Source organism: Chanodichthys erythropterus, chromosome 8, assembly GCF_024489055.1.
Source record: "Chanodichthys erythropterus isolate Z2021 chromosome 8, ASM2448905v1, whole genome shotgun sequence".
Lineage (NCBI taxonomy): Eukaryota > Metazoa > Chordata > Actinopteri > Cypriniformes > Xenocyprididae > Chanodichthys > Chanodichthys erythropterus.
Genome location: NC_090228.1, coordinates 27,268,434 through 27,290,598, shown reverse-complemented (window position 1 = coordinate 27,290,598; position 22,165 = coordinate 27,268,434). Strand labels below are relative to the sequence as shown.

The window sequence follows — 22,165 nt, the reverse complement described above, 5'->3', positions numbered from 1 at the left end:
CATTATTAATGATTTCATTAACAAACACCTTTATAAACCCTTTACAAAGGGAACCTTAATGTAAAGTGTTACCATATATATTAATTCTAGCTTTAATATATAAGCTTTTAAACAGGTTAAGCTTACATGTATTCTTTTGAGCTTTTATATCAATTATTATGTCTATTTGTTTGTTTCACTTGCATTGATATTCAGATATTTTCTTTCAGCTGCCTTCTCAAAATTGTCCTGAGAGGAAATGCATTTAATTTCATGATTCACTCTTGTGCTATTGTGTCTCTGGACTAGAGCTGCGGTGATTCACTAACGTGAAACCAGACTTCATTCATGTCAGTAAATTACACTGTCTGAATCATTCCCTATCCCCTATATAGTGCATTATGTGCCATTCACAACATAGAAAATCATAAATTTGTGAACAAGTGACCGATTTTAGCTGCAGCTTCAGCATCTATTTATAATGTAGTGGGCAGGGCTTCAGATTCTAGAGAGCATTTAAATGGGCAGAAAATCTGATGAGAAGCTGAAGTGCAGAGTGATGTCATCAAAATCACTGATACATATTAGCAGAAATGAGAGACTGTATGTTTTGAATGATAGTATCTTCTAAATGCATTTTTTTCTTTATTCATTTGTCATAAGTATAAAGGTTAAAGAGAATTATCAAATCAGTTTCTTGATTTTATAACATTTTACAAAATATTTAAAAATTTTACAAAAAAGCAGGAATGAGGAACCTTTTTACAGACACACTTGTTTTTCACACGTCACTCAAACACAGAACCAGGAAATGTGAGTTCAGAGTAAGAGAAACTGAAGTGTAGTTGAGCTGTTGTGTGTTTGTGTCTCTGTATTCATGCAGTAAAATGGCAGAAGCCAGAATTTCAGTGGATCAGAATGAGTTCCTGTGTCCAGTGTGTCTGGATCTCCTAAAGGATCCAGTGGCCATTCCCTGTGGACACAGTTACTGTAAGAGCTGTATTACAGACTGCTGGGATCAGGAGGATCAGATGAGAGTCTACAGCTGCCCTCAGTGCAGACAGACCTTTAGTCCAAGACCTGCTTTAGCTAAAAACACCATGCTGGCTGAAGTGGTGGAGAAACTGAAGAAGATTAAACTTCCTGCTGACTGTTACGCTGGAGCTGGAGATGTGCAGTGTGACGTCTGTACTGGAAGAAAACACAAAGCTGTCAAGTCCTGTCTGGTGTGTCTGAACTCTTACTGTCAGAATCACCTTGAACAACATGAGAGTTGGTTTAAAGGAAAGAGACACAATCTGACTGAAGCCACTGGACGACTGCAGGAGATGATCTGCCAGAAACACGACAAGATCCTTGAGGTTTTCTGCTGCACTGATCAGAAGTGTATATGTCTGCTGTGTATGGATGAACATAAAAACCACATTACTGTATCATCTGCAGCACAGAGGACAGAGAAACAGGTATGAACTTAAAGAGGTCTCATTATGATCATTTACAGGGTCATAATTTAGTTTATAGGGTCTACTAGAATACATTTTTACATCATTTAATGTTTAAAAATCATTTCAATCATTTTTCTTATAATTTGCATTGTTGTGCCAGTTTTCAACCTCTGTCTGAACGCTGTTTTAGTTTCAAAAAATCACGGTCTGCTCTGTTTGGTCAGCTGGTCCCAGTCTGCTGCAATTGGTTTACTGCTTAGGGTGTGAGTCGGAAATGTAATGCGCCTTACCATAATTGGCAAGTATCAGCTGTGGAGGCTTCCTGAGAGGCTGTGAACACTTCTGTAACTACACTAAGATGTCAGTTTTGCTGTATCAGTTCAAACCTGAGTCCAAAAGACCCTTTTCACATTTCCGGGTTTCTCAGAAGCGGAAGCCGTCATAGTTGGGTAAAATTCTATAGCGGAGAATGAGAGAATACATTAAATATATTTTTTGTATTTCCATTTGCTCAAATAGCAAAAGAAAACCTCCACAATAGTGTTTTCACAACTTTCATAAATAGGACAAAAATAGAGAGCGATTGATAACGGCAGTCAGAAGAGAAAAATAATTTACTGTCACTCCCATAGCTTCTGTATTAGAAACATCCTCACAGCAAAGTTAACTAGGTTTTTGTAATTTGATGCAAAGGTAATATAATACTAAGTATATTGTTATAAATACACATGTTTTTAAAAAAAATATGAAAATGAAATGAAAATATAAAAAACTTTGCTGGATTTACGATATTGATGACCGTTAAAAAAGGGGTCATGAACTGTGTTGTTTTATTATTTTATGTTTCCTGGGGTGCACTTACAATGTTAGTATGCTTTTTACTTCAAAGACTGATCATTTAGAATTAAAAGAATTAAATTTAAAATTTTTCCTACCCTGATTTTAGCCCTCTGATTTGAATGCTCTGTTTTGTACTGGTCCCTTGAGCGACCATCCCTTTCTTTTGGAGAAAGGGATGGTCGGTCTCTTCACAGGCTGCCGTTCAAGATGTTGATGCAGAAACGCATTTTCGAATGCATCTGTCCTCAAGACTGGTTCGCAGTGACTGAAATGAAGTATGCATTCTTTTTTATGTCTTGATTCTTCCTCGCCACAGACCCTTTCTTCGTGTTCGAGGGTCGGCATATCAGTACAAAGGCCTACCCTTTGGGCTGGCCCTGTCACCCTGTGCCTTTACCAAGGTCGCGGAGGCAGCCATTGTTCCTCTCAGGGAACGTGGTGTTCGCATTCTCAACTATTTCGATGACTGGCTCATTCTAGGTCACTTGCGAGAGCAGGTATCTGGTGTTAGCTCACCTTAGCCCGTTGGGTCTTTGGGTCAACTGGGAAAAGAGCAAACTTGCCCCCGGGCAGAGGATCTCTTTACTCGGGATGGAATTGGACTCAGTCATTCGGACAGCGTGCCGTACAAAGTCAGGGAAGCAAGGACCAGGTCCTTCTAGTTGTACCCTATTGGCCCAGCTGGGCCTGGTTCCCCGAACTGATGCTCCTCACGACAGCTCCTTTTTGGCCCATTCCTCTGAGGAAGGAGACTCAGAGATGGTGCACCCTATGGCACCTGCGTCTGGACCTCTGTAAACTTTATGTCTGGTCCCTGGACGGGACGTGGAGGTTCTAGGTGGCCTACCCCAGTCAGTGGTAGACACCATCACTTCTGCTAGAGCTCCTTCTATTAGGAACCTCCATGCTCTGAAGTGGAACCTGTTCATTGAGTGCTGTTCTTCTCACTGAAAGAACCCCTGAACTTGCTTGATTGGGTCAGTGCTTTCCTTCCTGCAAGATGGGTTGGAGCAAAGGTTGTCTCCTTCCATACTTAAGGTGTATGTTGCTGCTTTTGCCGCACATCACAACGCAGTTGATGGTAAGTTCTTAGGGAAGCATGACCTGATCGTCAGGTTTCTGAGGGAGGCGAGGAGACTGAATCCGCCTCGTCCTCACTCTATACCAGCTTGGGACTTGTCACTAGTGCTTACAGCTCTACGGGAACCACCCTTCAAGCCTTTGCAATCAGCTGAGTTAAAAGCTCTGTCCCTTAAGACAATTTTCCTTAGTTGCATTGGCCTCTATCAAGAGGGCCTGCATGCATTCATTGACTTGCATGCTTTTTCGGTCAATGAATCGTGCCTGGAATTTGGCCCGGGTGACACTCACGTTATCCTGAAACCCCGGCCTGGATATATGCTCAAGGTTCCTACCCCTTCTTTTAGAGATCAGGTAGTAAACCTGCAAGCGCTGCCCTCAGAGGAGGCAGACCCAGCCCTGGCTTTGCTCTGTCCCATCCACACTCTGCACCTGTACGTGGATAGAATGCAAAGTTTTAGGACCTCAGATCAGTCTGTTACGGAGGCCAGCAGAAGTTTGTTTACCATTAACCATTTAGACTGAATGGGCAGGCGAACTTGTGAATCAACGGTGACTCTTATGATTAAACCTGTAACAACATTACTTCACTGATACTGGATTCATATCTGTTTACTTGATGATTTATGTGATGTTTCTCCTGTTATTGGTTTGTCCTTTAGCACCAGCTGAAGGAGACACAGAGGTGGTTCCAGCAGAGGATCCCGCAGAGAGAGAAAGATCTTCAGCAGCTGAGAGAGGCTGTGGTGTCTCATAAGGTGAGTCTGGAGAAGAAGAGAAGTTTGAGAAGTCTCAGTCAGGACTCACTGAAGCCACTGTGTGATTGTGATGTGTGTCCTAACAGCGCTCTGCACAGACAGCAGTGGAGGACAGTGAGAGGATCTTCACTGAGCTCATCCGCTCCATTGAGAGAAGAGATCAGGAAAAGACTGCAGTGAGTCAAGCTGAAGGACAACTGGAGCGACTGGAGCAGGAGATCAATGATCTGAGGAGGAGAGACACTGAGCTGGAGCAGCTTTTACACACACAGGATCACATCCATTTCCTGCAGGTAACAGAGATCTAGAAGAACAGGATCATAGTGGACTTGAGCAAGAGACTCACAGAGAAACATTTCATGAGAGCAGAATGAGCCATTGACTGAAGTGTTGATCTGTGTGTTTGGTTATTATATAATCATCAGTCAGACTCTCATCTGATCATCTTCTTTTGAAATAGATGCACTAAGAAATGTAGTTCAGTTCTGGAAATCTCTTAAGAAACATTTTTCTGAAATATATATTGAGCTTCCAGACAGCAACAGCTCAAAACTTAACTAATATTTAAACATATTTCCCATAATCTCTTTACTTATAATTTTACAATCTTTTGTTTACCAAAATCAGATAATCTTCAAACTAGCTGAAAACTTTTATAATAAATTTTCATAACTATTTACCAGCTGATGCTGTGAAAGTGTTGGATTGAGGAGAGTTACTAAAGATCAACAAGAGCTGCTCAAATCTGACAGTAGTGCAGGTTATTGGCTGAAGTGTGGAGGTGATGAGCTTTGATTTCTGTTTTCTGTAGAGTTTCCAGTCTCTCTCAGCTCCTCCTGAATCTACAGATGTAAATGTTGATACCTTCAGTTCTTTCTCCTCTTTTGATGGCGTGAGAAAATCTGTCTGTCAGCTGAGAGACAAACTAGAGGATTTCTGCAAAGAGGAGCTCAAGAAGATCTCTGACAGAGGTAAAGTCCTGGAGATTCATCTACTCTCAGAAATGATCCTCCATCATCTCATATCATGTGGAAGATCATGTTAGAAATGTCTTAGGAACGGTTGCAAGGATAATTTTCTCTTGACATGATAATCACACTCTTCTTGTCTGTTGATTTCCACAGTCACTTTCACCAACATTGTTCCCAGAACCAGGAATGACTTCCTACAATGTAAGTCACTGAGAAAACAAGCAGAAAAACTCACTGAGTGTGTTCATGTTCTTCCTGTAGAATGAGAAAGAAAACATGACAGAAGAGTTTTATAGCTGATCATGTAAATGATGATTTGCACAGGATATCTGGTAAACTGTACTGAGACACTGCCGATATATTGAACATGAAGAGTTCAGATACATTAAAAGATCAGATTCATAATTCCTGATTGTGATGTGTTTTATCTCCATCAGATTCCCATCAGTTCACTCTGGATCTGAACACAGTCAATAAACGCCTCCGTCTGTCTGAGAGGAACAGAGTGATTACTTACATTGACACAGATCAGTCATATCCTGATCATCCAGACAGATTTGATGGTGTTTCTCAGGTGTTGTGTAGAGAGAGTGTGTGTGGACGCTGTTACTGGGAGATTGAGTGGAGTGGTGATGTGTTTATATCAGTGTCATATAAGAGCATCAGCAGGAAGGGACGGGGTTATGAGTGTTGGTTTGGATATAATGATCAGTCCTGGAGTTTGTTCTGTTATTTCTCCAGTTACTCATTCAGACACAATAACATAGTGACTGAACTCCCTGTAAAGTCCATCAGCAGGAGAATAGGAGTGTATGTGGATCACAGTGCAGGAACTCTGTCCTTTTATGGCATCTCTGGAGACACAATGAGCCTCATCCATACAGTCCAGACCACATTCCAGGATAGACCACTCTATCCTGGGTTTAGGGTTTATAATGATGGATCATCAGTGAAACTGTGTTGAATCAGAATAGACTGTAGAGAGATTCTACCCATGATAAATCAGTAACAGTGAGATGTTATAGAGTCTCTTATTTTATACTACAGCTGAACTTCTGTCAGTGAAATAACATGTCAGAATAAATTTGTGTAATGAATCCTCATATAGACAGTAAGATCAGTGTGTGTTTGTGAGTCATGATGAGTGATGGTGTGTATCTGTGCTTTTCACGAGTTCACATTTTCATAAAATTAAATACAGTAAGAGTTATGCATATTTGGTGTGCTGTCTGGGTGGAGGGCTCCAAGCTCTGAAGTTTTGGCCCGAACCCAGAGTACTCCCCCAGTTGTGGTAAAGGTAGATAGAACTGAAGTGAGGAGATGAGAAGTGAGGGATGCTGATAAACTCTCAGATGAACAGAGGTAAGTCTGCTGTATTTATACCTCTTGTCATTGGTTTGCATTGATTAACTGAATGCTCTCCACCTGAGCTGATTAGGTTAATTATCTGCACCAGTTCCTCCCGAACTTTGTTAATAAAACATCATTTCTCAACCTCTTTTTATGTTGATGGAAATCACAGTCATTCAGTTCTTATTGTAGTGTCACATAAATAATTTTTATTATTACTGTAAAAATTACCTTTCATTAAAATGTATCATTCCATAAAAAATGTAATTTGTCATAAAATTGAAAAATGTCAATTTATTAATAAATGCAAAATATATAAACCCAAATTATTTGATCATACTGTAAACTCTTGATCAGTGAAAGTATGATTCTCTGTCAACGTCTCACCTAGGCAGACAGATTCATTCTCCTTCAGTGGTGACAATCATTTCTCTTTGCTGGATCTTGAGATTTGAAGCCGCCTTCGCCTGCAAGCAGCTTGATTTGGCAGACTCAGTGCCTCTCTCCTGCAAGCTGATCAGCTCGCTGCTTCTCTGCTCGCTGCTCTCAAGAAGCTCTGATCAGTGCACCGCTTCTCAGAAGCCGGATTAGTTCGTCGTTCTCAAGCAGTTCTGTTTCCCATGCGGCTCTCAAGCAGCATTGTCAGCGCTTCGCTCACGAGCCACCTGCAGCATTAAGTGTGCCTGTGTCTGAGCTTCCCCTGCCTTGGCAGGCAAATATGAGAGCATATTTCTAAAAGCACATTTTTTTGCCAAAGCATTCCAGCTCCTCTGCTTTGAGTCGCCCCGGGCCCTACTCATTTCGACGTACATCCTGTGATTTTTAACGACCACTGAGAGTCAGGACCTCGGTTTAATGTCTCATCTGAAGGACGGTGCTTTTTGACAGTATAGTGTAACCATCACTATACTGGGGTGTTAGGACCCACACAGACTCTGCTGGCCTCACTAACACCTCTTCCAGCAGCAACCTAGTTTTACCAGGAGGTCTCCCATCCAGTTACTAACCAGGCTCAGCCCTGCTTAGGTTCAGTGGGCAACCAGTCTTTGGCTACAGGGTGATAAGGCTGCTGGCTGCTGCTGGCAGTTCGCTCAAAGGTCCCTGTTATTCAATGGCGTGGTCCCCACCTCCGTGACGAACGTGCATGTCCTGTGCTCCGAGGTGAAAACTATGCTGACAAAGAGAGCCATAGAAGTGGTTCCTCCGAGTCAGGCTTCTACAGCGTTACTTCCCCGTCCCAAAGAAGGACAGTGGTCTCAGACCCATCCTAAATCTCAGACATCTGAACCAGGCCCTAATAAAGCACAGAGCCTCTCGTAGATACGCCCAGGGGACTGGTTCTTTTCTCTGGATCTGAAGGATGCTTTTTTTCACATCAAGATAGCCCCCTATCACAGGCGCTTCTTGAGATTCACCTTTGAGGGAGTGGCATATCTGTACACGGTCCTTCCGTTCGGGCTGTCCCTAACTCCCCGTACTTTTACAAAGTGTATGGATGCGGCTCTTTTCCCTCTGAGACAGATGGGAATCCGCATACTTAGTCAAAGGCCAAGCTAGTGTCACACAGGTGCCTCTTCCTCAACCACCTAGAGTGTTTGAGGCTCAGGGACAGTTTTGCCAAAAGATCATTGTCCCTCAGCCAACATATTTTGTTCCTGGGAACAATTATCAACTCGACCCAGATAAGGGTTGTAGTCTTGCTAGAATGAGCTCTGGCCATACAGCAGCTTGTGGCAACCTTTACACTTGGAGCTTCTCTGCCGCTCAGAACATTTCAGAGGATGCTATGTCTCATGAGATCTGCATCGCTGGTACTTCAGCTGGACTTGCTCCATATGTGCACTCTACAGTTCTAGCTGAAACCCTGAGTTCCATCTCACGCCTGGCGTCTTGGACTCTTTTGCACCAGGGTAAACCAGGCCTGCCCCCTGGATGAATCCCTGTTGGTACTTGCAGGGCGTGGCTGTGGTGATGGTGTGCAGAAGGAAAGTCATCTTCACAGATACTTCCAAGACAGGCTGGGGAGCCCTGTGTAAAGGCAACCCAGCCTTTGGCACTTGGACGAGCGAGGAAAGCGAGCTGTACATCAACTGCCTGGAAATGCTGGCAGTCTGTTCCTGGCGGGACAGTATGACAGTTGTGTCCTTCATAAATAACCAGGGCGGGCTCTCCTCTAAACCCTTCTTCACCCTCTCCTCGAAACCCTTCTATATGTAGTGTATATCCATCCAAAGGCAGATGCTGTTTCTGCTTCTAGCACCATTTTTGAGGTGGTACAAAAACTACAGTCAATTTCACCCAAAGCACAGAGTTTTATATTGGGCGATTTTAATCATGTGTCGCTAAAAAAAAGCATTGGCACACTACTAAAATCCAGGCTTTTGGAAGTAAAAAAGACACTGAGCAAAAATGACTTGTTTGAAATTGGGCACTTATCAAGGCCATCTTGAGTGGTGCAATAGCAACACCTGAAGCAGAGGGAGAGGCTCGCGGCAGCAGCCTCAGATGCACAACACGCACACCGTGACGGCGCGACCAGTGGTATGGTTTCTCCAGGGCAGAGGGACCAGAGTCATAGGGACATCAGGGAAGACAGCATGAAAACAAGGCGATCTGAAGCCATCATCAACAAGCCCCAACTTCAGGAGTTGTTTAAGATTGCACCTGCCTTCTCTGCTTATTTGGATGTCGCATTAGTTCTTCTCCATTCTGCATACAGGCAACAGGTGTAGGTGGACATACGAACAGGGCTGAAGATGCACCCGGACCACTCCAAGTACATACGCCGCCACACTCCTTCATGGAGGATCGGATCAGAAGCATTGTTTGGCGATCGTACACCCATGCAGCATACCCGACATTTGTGGACAAACTTAACAGCAATATAGTGCAGAAAACAAATCAAATTAGATGGGATAAACATCCAGCCACAGTGGCGAAGCCAAACACGGGTGCCAAGTACTACTCACAGTAGCCCTACTCACTTTTTTCTTGCCATTCTCTAGCAGGGACATTCTTTCAGAATGGCTTTTCTATTTTAATTTGCCATTAATTGTAAGATTTGACTCTGATGAACTCTCAGCAGCAGTTAACCTAACATTTAGGGTAATGTTCACATTTTACTTTCTCAAAAGTGCTCTTACCTCTTAGAGAAGCATACTGACAAAGAGCAAATATTCTTCAGTCTCTAGTCTTAAATCATGAACTCTCAGAATATAAATCAAGGCATTCATAGTATTTTTTAAATTTAGCCTATATATTAATTTGCTCTTCAACTGCTTGTGTGGTAAAGGGCTATGCAGGGCTATTTCATGTTACTCAAATTAACCCATCTTATGCATTATCTTACAATTATGCTTAATATGAATGTCAGTTAATATATAAAATATGTCGTACCTATGTTTCTGTTCTGTTCAATTTATTCAGTACACATTACACAGTAAGAAGAAGGCTAGTATTCAATTAGTCTGTCTCTGAAAGTTGTCTCTGAAACACAATAAGACTTCTACAGCAGTTTTAGCCAAGGCAATTCACACACACTTTCAGTACAATGTACATGCTACAGGTGTCAGCAAGTCTCATCTTGAAACTGATTAGAGGTGTGCTGAATTCTGAAATGGTAAATTCTGCACTCTGAAAAAAAAAAAAAAATTGGAATCTGCAGTCTGATTCACAATCCCTTTTAGACAGTTGGCTCATAAAAATGGATGGTTGTGGCTGGATTTTTTTGCCTGGAAATATTGCTATCAATTTAATGAAAACAAAACACTATGTAAAAATTAAAGTCTGTCCTTGCAAATAATAGTGTTTAGATGGCTTATAAGGAGACATCTATTTACACAATCTAAAACACTTACATTTACTCAATAATATCTGTGTTTTAATTCCTCTATAGATTTTAAAGTGAATTTGTTTTTTTTAGCACATTTTATTTTTATTCAATTAATTCTGGGAGCTGCCCTTTTGGGGGACTTAATAAATTAAAGATTTTACGTAGGTTCAAAGATTATTATGTTTTACTAGAAATACTATTTCAGTCTTTCTACTTAAAAATGTTTAATTCAATGCCATTTCTTTGTAATTAATTGTGAAATTCACTAGCAATTTCAGAATAAAAATAGTTTCTACAAATTTCCAAATTTTTTTTCAATGAAGAAGATATTTTATAATGTCATTATATCTGGATTTTCTTGTGGACTTTTGTGAATTTCGTTTTTTGTTCATGATCCTGGCCTGCCTTCATTTTTATTTATATATGGTCCATGTTATCACTAATTGAGCATTTAGGGTAAATGTCTTTCATTTGTTGCATTGTCATTTGTTGAATGTATGGTGCTGGTTTGTGTTCAGTCAGCGTTTCCCTGATTTGTTTTTGCTTTTCATTTTGGTTTCCTTTTTTTATTAAAATCCCTCCAGCACATAAATCCTCCACTTCTGTCTACCTTCCTAGCTCCCTAGTATTAGGTACAATGGGTATAAAGGGATGCCTTAAGAAAAATGATCTTTTCACTCCTATAGTGTATTTCTGATTGCAGAAAATAAATAACATATATATATATATATATATATAAAATTTATATAAAAAATAATACATAAAGATAGTTTGTTTAAAGGTGCCAAAATTTAATTTATCTTGGCATAGTTGAATAACAAGAGTTCAGTACATGGAAATGACATACAGTGAGTCTCAAACTCCATTGTTTCCTCCTTCTTATGTAAACCTCATTTGTTTAAAGGTGCCCTAGATTCAAAAATTTAATTTATCTTGGCATAGTTGAATAACAAGAGTTCAGTACATGGAAAAGACATACAGTGAGTCTCAAACTCCATTGTTTCCTCCTCCTTATATAAATCTCATTTGTTTAAAAGACCTCCGAAGAACAGGCGAATCTCAACACAGGGTTTATGCAGGTTTCAGTAAGTCAAATTTAAGACCTTTTTAAGACATTTTAAGACCATAAAGACTGAAATTTAAGACCTACATGACGCATTACCAAAAAGTATTAAAATCAAAGAAATTCTGAAAAAATCATTTTATTTCAATGAATTCAGTCATTGAAAAAGCATTTATTTAATTTACAGATAAAGCAATCACATTAGTAACCTTCCACACACATCAATGTGCCAAATGCCTTAAAAACCTTAGGCCCAAAATGAAAATAGGCTAAAACAAACTTGCCCTCAAATAGAATAGATTTCATCTCATTATTTATTTACATTACAAAACAGCATATTAATAGCCTAATAAAGATTGAACAGGCTACTCCAACCCATGTAACAACCAATGTAGCACACACACACACACACACCAGATAATCCATTTTAGATAGATAGATACTTACCTCGGGATAATTAGAGTATCTATCTAACATGGATTATCTGATATATGTATGTATGTGTATGTGTATGTGTGTGTGTGTGTGTGTGTCCCGCACTGTCCCATGAACTGTGAGCCCAGGTACATCGACTAAACTATTTCATTGTTCCAGAACAATGGTCCTGTTGGTCTGATTTTGGCTTTCACTGAACGTTACGACATACGGCCCGGTAAGAGTACGAATCAGTTCCCTCTTTATAAACTCCCCCAATCCAAATCTCGCCGTAAGCGATCTTGTTGGGCCCGCAAGAGAACGACTTCGCGATTACTGAATCAGGGAACATCACTTGGAAGAGATCGCTAATCTCACTGTTGCTATTAAATGAGTGGTGTTTGTTTAGTCACCGTGTGTAGTATACAAATCACCTCTGCTTTCGATGTGTCAGTCGCTCAAAAAGTACCCCAAAGGTTGTTCGACGGAGCTGTGATGATATTGCGCTGGAGACCGGAGGGACCAGGCATTGAGGAGGACGACGGCAGTGGTGAGGCTAATTGGCCGAGTCCGCTGAAGGGATTTTGCGGCTAGCTTGTGTTTCTCCGCTCTGTCGTGTGACTCCAGCGCCTTTACACCGCATCACACCCAGACTCTCTAGCTGATTTTTTTTTTTTTTTTCTTCAAAGTTTGCAGTGAGCCTCGTACCTGGAGCTGGGTACCGCTTGTAACCAACAGCAGAAATCGCTGTGATTTAGCCATGTCTCGTTGAAAGTACACTTTCCCATTTCACCATCCACACGTAGCCGAACTTTAACAAACTCTGAGGAGACGCAGACGTATTTTGCGGGCAGGTATTGCATTTATCACGGGATTTGTAGTTTTATCACCGCGTATACCAACACCAATATACCCCAGAAAGAACTACGACTCGCTACTTTTTTGCTACTTTGTAATAACTTTCAGCAGGTAGCGTTTCTGGAAATGGGTAAAAAAATTTAAGACGTGACTAAATGAAATTTAAGACCTCTGATGAAAATCTGGCCGTTTTTAAGACTTTTTAAGGCCTTAAATTTAAAGTTCAGAATTCTAGACTTTTTAAGACCCCGCGGAAACCCTGTGTAGTATGCTTAAGATCATAATTGCGGTATTGTCATTCAGAGACATATCGTTTGTTCATTTCCTCAGTGCTACAACCAGAGCTTGACATTAATACCAGCCAAATGCGGGTAGATTTCAGCTGTGGCGGGTAAGACAGCCACTCCCACTAGCCACTTTGGCGGGTTGAATATAATTTCAGCCTACAGCCAAATAAAAGATAGCCAAGCTCGTCGTATCACAAAATTACAATTCAGTCACAGTTCTTTATCGATTAACTTGTGGTTAGTGAAGGCGGGATAGGCAGAATCGCGCTGAATGATACAGAACAGAAGCGCTGTTAAATAAAAATGGTAAATAAATTTATACATGCTAAATAAACATCTGAAAAAAGGTTTTTTTTTTTTTTTAAATTACTATTTGTAATTTTGCTGCTTTGTTCTTTTTATATAGCCTAACAAAAATAACTACATTCCAGCTGATATATACGATGTATAGTCTTCATTTGGGTGGTCAATCTACATTTGTAAGTATGAAAGGGTTTTAAATCTTGTAAATCAAGTAAAATGACTCAAAATCAAGTAATTTAAGCATGCCAGAGTCAACTTTAATCATATAAAATGTAATTTCCCAACAGCAAAATTGTGGCCAGTGAAAATGCTGAGTGGCTGGTGAGCAAAAAAGTTAATGTCAAGCCCTGTGTTACAACACGTTTTCCTGCGACGTGACCAGAGCAGAGGTTTGTGTGCATGTGGATTGTTTTGCTGTGATCTACCAGCACAAATGGAAAATATGTTTGCGTGAGATCACATTACAGCGGAGAATTCAAATGTCCCAAAAGTGCGGCTCATTCACCTCTGCCTGCTCTAGCTGCATTCAAACATGCGAACCGTAGGCTGTTTCCCTCAGCACAGCAGCACATGAGTGTTGTTCGTATTCAAACTCCAGTTCTGACCGCATCGCGAGCAAAATACAAACACATGAAAAAAATATGATTATGATATAGACGTGGAGCGCTCATATGATCGGTTTCAGAGCGGAGCTCCGCGATGAGTTTAATAACACTAGCCACGTGACACATAGCTTATACAGAATAAAGTATCCGTGTTTAAAGTTATTTCACACATTCTCCTGCACCAAACATTAAACAGCACGGTGTAGTTATGCACACATATTTCATCAAGTCTTCTTCAAATGAATCATATGTGCAAACTGGACACTGATACAGTGGCGTAGCCTATCTGAACGCGACAACACGATTATTCTAATAGAAAGACTGATTTTGAGACTGCAGTGCTCGTACACATAATCAAAGTAGCCTATTATTAGCCCTATTAAATATTCTTTCACATTGTGCTTGGGAGTTTGTGGTCATTTTTTCCGTGCTCGTATATTAATATTCATTATTCTGTATAATGAGTGTGTTGTATGTCTGTGCTTCATTGGTTGTTCTCTTCCCTCTTCCCTCCCTCTACACTCCGACTTATCCAGAGCTTTACATGCCCATTTTTACAGAGTTTTTTGAGCTTTGAGGTGTGAATGACCAGGCTAAAGCAGGAGGTTTCATGACCCTTTAATCCCAAACAGTGCCAGTGTGAACACAGACTACCTATGAGTCATAACAGTTTGTTCTTTTGATTTTCTTTACTTTTTTATAATAAATTGGGTTAAACTGGTTTCTGCTTTACAACTTACAAAAAAACAAAAACAAACAAACAAAAACTTAATACTGTCATTTGCATTTATATCACAATCACTATTGTGTGCAATCCAAGTAAAGGGAAAACAGTAAAGACTGCAGGAGTCTTTAGGTGTGTATATGTTTTAAAGGTTCACAGTATAACAGTTTTTAATTTCCTATTTAACAACAGGAAGTCAGTCTATTTGATGAGTTATTTTTTATAATTATATATATATATATATATATATATATATATATATATATATATATATATATATATATATATATATATATATATATATATATATATATATAAATAAAAAGTGTGCAGTACATATTCTATCGAAACGCCACTCTCAGCAGCGCGGGTCACATCGGGATGTTAAGTGAGCTCTCAGATTCAATGCGTTGAGTATTTGGATTTTAACATGGCCTATTTTGCAAACAACATGACTCTTGTCGATCTCCTTAGTGGTTTCTTTATAGTTGAAGCCAAAACTTCAGTTCTACACACCGCGGCGGGAGTGGAATAATTCTATCGTCTTGTGAGCTGGGTTTGTTAATGCTAACTCTAGAGATGTATGCACTTTGACGCACCTCGCACTTCTCCGGTTCCACGTCAGATTACGTTCCAAGATAACACTGACATCTAGCGGTTGGGTTTTATACAGTCTGTGGTTTTTGATCGCCTAGAATTTTAATAGATGGACGGACAAAAAATAAATAAATCAAAATCTATAACAGTATATACATTTCCCCCCGTGGAATCAAAAATGGTATCGAATATCGGTACTTTTCAAGGTATCGTATTGAAGTTAGAAATTCCAGTATTGTGACAACACTACAGCCTATATATTTACTCCACGAACTAACTCTACAAACATGGAAAAGAGTGATAGACAGACCTCTCAACCTTACAATGAGGAGAAAATCCAGTGCGACTGAGCAGATCTGTGGATAAAACACAACGCTGTTTCAGCAAAAAAATAAAAATTACCTGAGAGTGGAGTTTGTGGGAGAAAATGGTGGCCTCCATACACAGCCCAGTTGCCAGAGTGTCTGGATGATGGAAACCAAACAGGACAGAATTCTGCGCGAGTCAGGTAAGCAGAATAAAATGCACTGTAAATAAACATTAATAAAACAAATGAATATAATTACAGCATGATTACTTTTTGTTATGAAGCTATGGCAGTTTGTTTTCCATTTATATTTATATTAAATATGTTTTTCGGCTACCATCTTTCATAATTTCCATAGGTCTGTCCAACTTTTTCCTACACCTCACAGCGCTTTGCACAAACTATGGGTGTAACTTCCATTAAACTTGAAATTTTTTTTTAAACATTCATCATAAGCAAAAGAAAGGGCTATCAAGACCAAACTCAACTGCATTGTGTGCCACTTAAATTGTGTGGCATTTAAATCGGGGAAGTGATTTAAAAAAAAAAAAAAAGTACATTTTAATATACATTTTCATATTTTCTTAGGATTAATCTACACTAAAAAATAATGTTTCCAAACTTTTGACTGGTAATGTTTTCAAGTCTCTTATGCTCATTAAGGCTGCATTTATTTCATAATAAATAAATACAGGAAAAACAATAATATTGTGAAATATTACTACAAATTAAAATTATGGTTTTCAATTTTAAAATAAATATTATTTGAATTTTGCTGAATTTTCAGCATCATTACTCCAGTCTTCAGTGTCACATGATCCTTCAGAAATCATTCTAATATGCTGATTTATCAATGTTAGAAACAGTTGTGCTGCTTAATATTTTATAACCTGTGATACTTTTCAGGATTTTTTGATGATTAAAAAGTAAAAAAATATCAGCATTTATTTAAAAAAAGAAATATTTTGTAACAATATACACTACCGTTCAAAAGTTTGGGGTCAGTAATTTTGTTTTGTTTTTTAAAGAAATGTTTTCTTTTATTCAGCACGTATGTGTTAAATTGATAAAAAGTGATAGTAAAGATTTATATTGTTAGAAAAGATTTATATTTTGAATAAATGCTGTTTAACCTTTTATTCATCAATGAATCCTGAAAAAAGTATCACAGGTTCCAAAAAAAATATTAAAGCAACACAACCGTTTCCAACATTGATAATAACAGAGTATGAAATCAGCATATTAGAATGATTTCTGAAGGATCATGTGACACTGAAGACTGGAGTAATGATGCTGAAAATTCAGCTTTGATCACAGGAATAAATTAGATTTTAAAGTATATTAAAATAGAAAACCATAATTTTAAGTTGTATTAATATTTCACAATATTTTTGTTTTTTCTGTATTTTTTTATGAAATAAATGCAGCCTTAATGAGCATAAGAGACTTCGTTCAAAAAAAAAGAAAAAAAAAAAAGTAATGTTTCCAAATTTTTAACCGGTAGGGTATAACACTTTTTTGGGGAAAAAAAATACAATTGTTTAATAAAATGTATGCTATTAAAAAGAATAAAGCCATAATATAGATATTTTAAAATGTCTTTGCCATAATGGTGATAAAATATATTATATATATATTAGTTAGTTATATATTAGTTCATTATATATATCTCAGAAAAATATAAATAAAAAAAAATAACTAAAAAATAAACAGAATTAATGAATGAATGTCACGTGACCGTATACTACATATATATCCGATGACCGTTATAATTTGTATCAGATGACCGTTGTGATTTCATCAGCCTACTGTAGTCAACTTTTTTTGATTCATTTTCCCACATTAATAACCTGTAAATAGCTCCAACTGTATATATTACGTTCCTGTTCAGTCGTTACACGTTTTTTTACTTTGTTGTTTTTCTAGTTCATTAGTCGGCTTTAAGTATGTAGTTTGTCTTTAGTTTGGCGAGTTGTTGGTAAGTATATGTATACAGTATTAAATCAGCCTTTTGATATCTTGAAGTTTAATTATATTCGAAATAAGTATTATTATACATGTATGTATACACAGACAATAAATAATCACCAACACAAACGTCGTAATTAAAACAAAATGCCTACAAGTTTTTATAGGCGCATTTTTTCCGTTCCTCACAACAGCTGTGGCTGACCATATCCGCGGGGGAAAGGGGCGGGAAAATCTAAAGCGTTGTTTTGCTCAATACTGATTGGTTAGACCATACGTGTCCAAACTCGGTCCTTGAAGGCCGCTGTCCTGCAGAGTTTAGCTCCAACTTGCCTCAACACAGCTACTTCAAGTGTGTTTAATTGTGGCTGGAGCTCAGCGCAGAGAAAAGTAACGTGTAAAAATTGAAGTGCTGCTCTACTTAACACTTGTGCCGAATGCAAAAATTGCCATTTTATGCCATCAAACAGAGCACTTTAAGTATTTGGTATCCGAAACCATAGTGGACGTTATCGAGTGTAACGTTACTCACATTTTTCACAGACGGATTAAGTTACACAAGCACTAAACATATGACTGTCATTAGACCATGCAAGACCCACTATTTGTTAACATGCACAGCTAACAGGTCGTGTTAAACATGATTAACGTTACCTTCGTGAGTGACGATGACACCCTGGGACTAGAGCCCGAAGCCATTTCTTTTGAGAATAATGGCTGGCTGATGAAGTTATTGGCTGGCTAGCCGGCTCAGCCAAAACCTAAATGGCTGCTGCAGCCGCCAAACTTTTCATAGCTGCAAATGGCTGAAGCTGCCACTTCATCTCTACAGATGTCATACTGATTATCTTTCCAAGCAATGCATGGCTTACACTATATTTCTACAAAATGCAAAACAATGTAATAAAGAAAACACCAGATTTTACTTTCACAACGTATGGTTGCTGATAAAAAGGAAACTACCATATTTGGATCCAACAGGATTTTACAGAAGAGAGAGAGCTTCCTAACGGTGCATGTGATGAGAGGGTGACGGCAGAGATCGCGGAGAAGTATGTTGATTAAGAACGCAAACTTTTGTTGAATTTATGAGAAATATACAGACGCAAACAGACGAAGTGTAGTAAAATAAAGACCTAAATGTGTATTTCGGACTTTTTTTTCACCACAAGTCTGAAAGAAGACATGTTATTGAAGACAAATATCCAAAAATCTAAAAATTGACCAGAAAAAAAAAAAAACGATGTTTTTGCCTGCCGTGTCTCGCCTTAATATAAACACACACCGTTATCAGTGTTATTTTGGACAAAGTTTTGCACATTTCACTTCAATGTACAGTGTACACTGAAGCATGCGTCGTGAATTAGCAATGTGGAAACGGTGGTTTGTTACTGCAGTAATATCACGTTCAGTGCTATAAATCTCTCCGTTCCAGAATATTTGGTTCATAACATCAATCTTTGATTCAGGTGTTTGTGCAACCGTGCCCTGAAGATTTAACAAAAGTCTGGGTAACATTAGGCCTAAGTAAAAAAAAAAGTAAGTAGGAATTAGGAAAGTATGTGAGAAGATCAAAATTACCTTGCTTGCTTCTTTCCGCTTTTTCACATCAGTGCTAGGAGAAAAAAAAAAAAAAAAAAAAAAAAAAAAAAAAAAAAACGCTTATATATGGAAACGAGCCATTTTAATCGGTCGTCAATTCACTGTGAGTCTGTACATCGTAGCAATGAGCACAAGACTGTGCTGTTATGAAACCAGTGGGAAAATAGATCTCGTGTATTGTTTATATATTTTGTGTGTGTATGTCTCTATGTTATAGAATTATTATTTGATGCAAATAATTCTAGCCGGCTCAGCCAAACTATCAGATGGTGGCTCAATTTGGCTTAGGAAATTATTGGCTGGCGGCGGCTGAAATTCTAAATGGCGCAAATGGCGGCGGCTTCGGGGTCTACCTGGGACAGAACAGGCCGTTTCCAGCTTGAATTCAGACGCGCTTTGGTGAATCACAGAAGGAGCCTGTACGAGGATGGCAGTGCAACACACAGTCAAGATCACGAAACCAAGACATGCATGCTTTGCTGGTACCATGACGCCGATCAAACTCCGTCCATCCGTCGACTTGTGATTTGAACTGGAGCTCTTGGAGCGCGCGCACTTGAAAGTGTGACATCAGCAGCGAACAGCCAATCGCATGCCCTGAAACAGAGAATCCCAATTCACTTCCCGCGAGACACTTGCTATTCAATACTCTCATTTGAAGAACAGATTGAATATGAAGTACAGAAATGCATCTAGACAGCAAGATAACTTTTATGATACAGCAAGATATTTAGTTTATATTGTTGAGTATAAATATGATCAAGACTCCATTTATTAAATCAAATGCAGTAAAACAGTAAATATTAATAATATGGCTCAATATTATTACAAATTAAAAAAAACTTTTCTTTTTGAACATTTTAAAATGTAATTTATTCCTGTGATCAAAGCTGAATTTTAAGCATCATTATACGGTCTTCAGTGTCACATGATCCTTCAGAAATCGTTCTGATGTTTCTAACATTTCTTCTCAAAGGATTATCACCACTGGAATCCATACCATTCTTAAATATTTAAATAAAATTAATTTTTTACAATTGTTTTTACTGTATTTTATCATATAAACATAGCCTTTCTAAACATAAGAAACTTCATATCCTCCTTACTAGTCCCAAACTTCAAAATGTTGTGTGCGTGTTATGTATGTGTCTGTGTAGACTTCAGATGCAAAAGCCTCCAAGTGCCATCTGAAATTTTCTTATAAAATGTGCATCTTTATCAGGCTTCTATGTTTAGGTTCAGTAATTTAACTTTAATGGCAGTTCTATTTAAAACAGGAGCCTGATAAAAATGCTCACTTTATAAGAATATTTTAGATGACACTTTTGCATCTGAAGTCATCATCCTTTGAGTTCAACTGATGATGCTTTATAGTACATCAATTGTGTTGATGCAAATATATTGGTAGGCCAATAAACAAACAACAAAAAAGGGTTTGTTTGTGTTAAGGTCTTAATACTATGGCTTGCAATGAGCCGTCCTATTGGACGCTGAGGAGAAAAGCCAAGGAGAAGGTGGATCAACAACTGCAGACAATAAATGCAACAACTTCAGGGACGGAGTTGAGTTGCATGCACAGTGACTCACGTAACGCCTGTCAATGTCAAATCGATGATGAAGACACATTTATGGACTGTCTCTCTCAGATTGATGAGACTGAAGCTGTCAATATGGCAAGTCTTCTTGATGACAGTGAATCTGACCCAGAGTCGGAGTCTGAAACCGATCCAACTTCCCTAGGAGAAGATTTGGCAACCTGGGCTACTGAAAACAAAATCTCACACGTGGCATTAAATTCATTACTAAACATACTACGTCAACATAGTTTGAATCTGCCAAAAGACTCAAGAACGTTGCTAGGAACGGTGCGTGGGAACCCTCAAATACAACACAAAGCTGGTGGCCAGTATTACCATTTTGGAGTACTAAATTCAATCACAGAGGTGCTATATCAGAATGTCAAGATTCTGAGCAACATTCACAGATTGGAGCTTCAGGTCAACATCGATGGTCTGCCCCTCTACAAGAGTTCGTCAACACAGTTCTGGCCCATTCTTGGAACACTGCAAAATATCCAACAAGAAGAACCAGTGACAATAGGTTTATTTTGTGGCACAGGTAAACCTACCTCACTGACCGAGTATCTTGAAGACTTCATCACGGAAGTAAATGAATTGGGTAATGGATTTGAGTTTGAAGGAGTGAGGTTAGCTTTACAACTTTCTTCAATGGTTTGCGACACACCTGCTCGTGCATTCCTAAAAAACATTAAAGGTCACACGGGCTATCATGGATGCGAAAAATGTACACAGGATGGAGTGTACCTGGAAAACCGGATGACATTTCCAAGAAGCGACATGCCACTAAGAACCAATGAGAGCTTCAGAAACAAGACAGATTCTGATCACCATCATGGCACGTCACCCCTTGAACAAACTTCCCTGGATATGGTCTCTGGCATCCCCCTCGATTACATGCACCTTCATGAGAAGACTTCTCCACTTGTGGTTGAAGATGGGTCCTCTCACTTGTAGGCTGTCGGGATTTCAAATAAACACATTAACAGAAAGGTTAGTGAATGCTCAGAGAAGCGTGCCCATGGAGTTCGCAAGGAAACCAAGGGCACTGAGGGAAATTGACAGGTGGAAGGCAACAGAGTTCAGGCAGTTTTTAACTGTATACCGGACCTGTTATGTTGAAAGATCTCCTTACCATTGAGGTGTACAAAAACTTCTTGCTGCTTTTTGTGGGAATCTTCATCCTGTGCAATAACAGTCTGATGGAAGATTACTGTGATTATGCCAATGACATACTGGTTCTCTTCGTCAATCACTTCGGTCAACTGTATGGGCCACAATTCCTGTCCTATAATGCACACTGCCTTGTACATCTTGCAGATGATGCAAAAAAGCATGGCGTGCTAGACAACTTCAGTGCTTTCAAGTATGAGAATCACCTGAACAAACTCAAAAGACTTCTGAGGAAACCAACATGCCCTCTGAGTCAAATAATAAAAAGATTCTCAGAGATGCAAAGAAGCTGCAAAAGACCTCACAAAACCAGGCCACATCTGCTCAAAAAAACAGCATGAAACTGGTCCTCTACCTGCATCCTTTCATGAAGCGACACAGTATAAAGAGTTAAGGACAAGCCCTTACACTCTTGGACCGAGCAAACAGTCA

At 39.0% G+C, this 22,165-nt stretch overlaps 1 protein-coding gene across 1 annotated transcript; it reads left to right on the top strand.

Moving 5' to 3' along the window:
- Nucleotides 1-591: 591 nt before the first annotated feature.
- On the top strand, nucleotides 592-7,964 carry LOC137023995 (tripartite motif-containing protein 16-like). The gene is made up of 6 exons (XM_067391144.1): nucleotides 592-1,442; nucleotides 4,007-4,102; nucleotides 4,189-4,395; nucleotides 4,914-5,073; nucleotides 5,227-5,274; nucleotides 5,511-7,964. The coding sequence occupies exons 1-6, from the start codon at nucleotides 867-869 to the stop codon at nucleotides 6,035-6,037; spliced, it is 1,614 nt and encodes a 537-aa protein (XP_067247245.1). The 5' UTR covers nucleotides 592-866; the 3' UTR covers nucleotides 6,038-7,964.
- The last annotated feature ends 14,201 nt before the right edge of the window (nucleotides 7,965-22,165 follow it).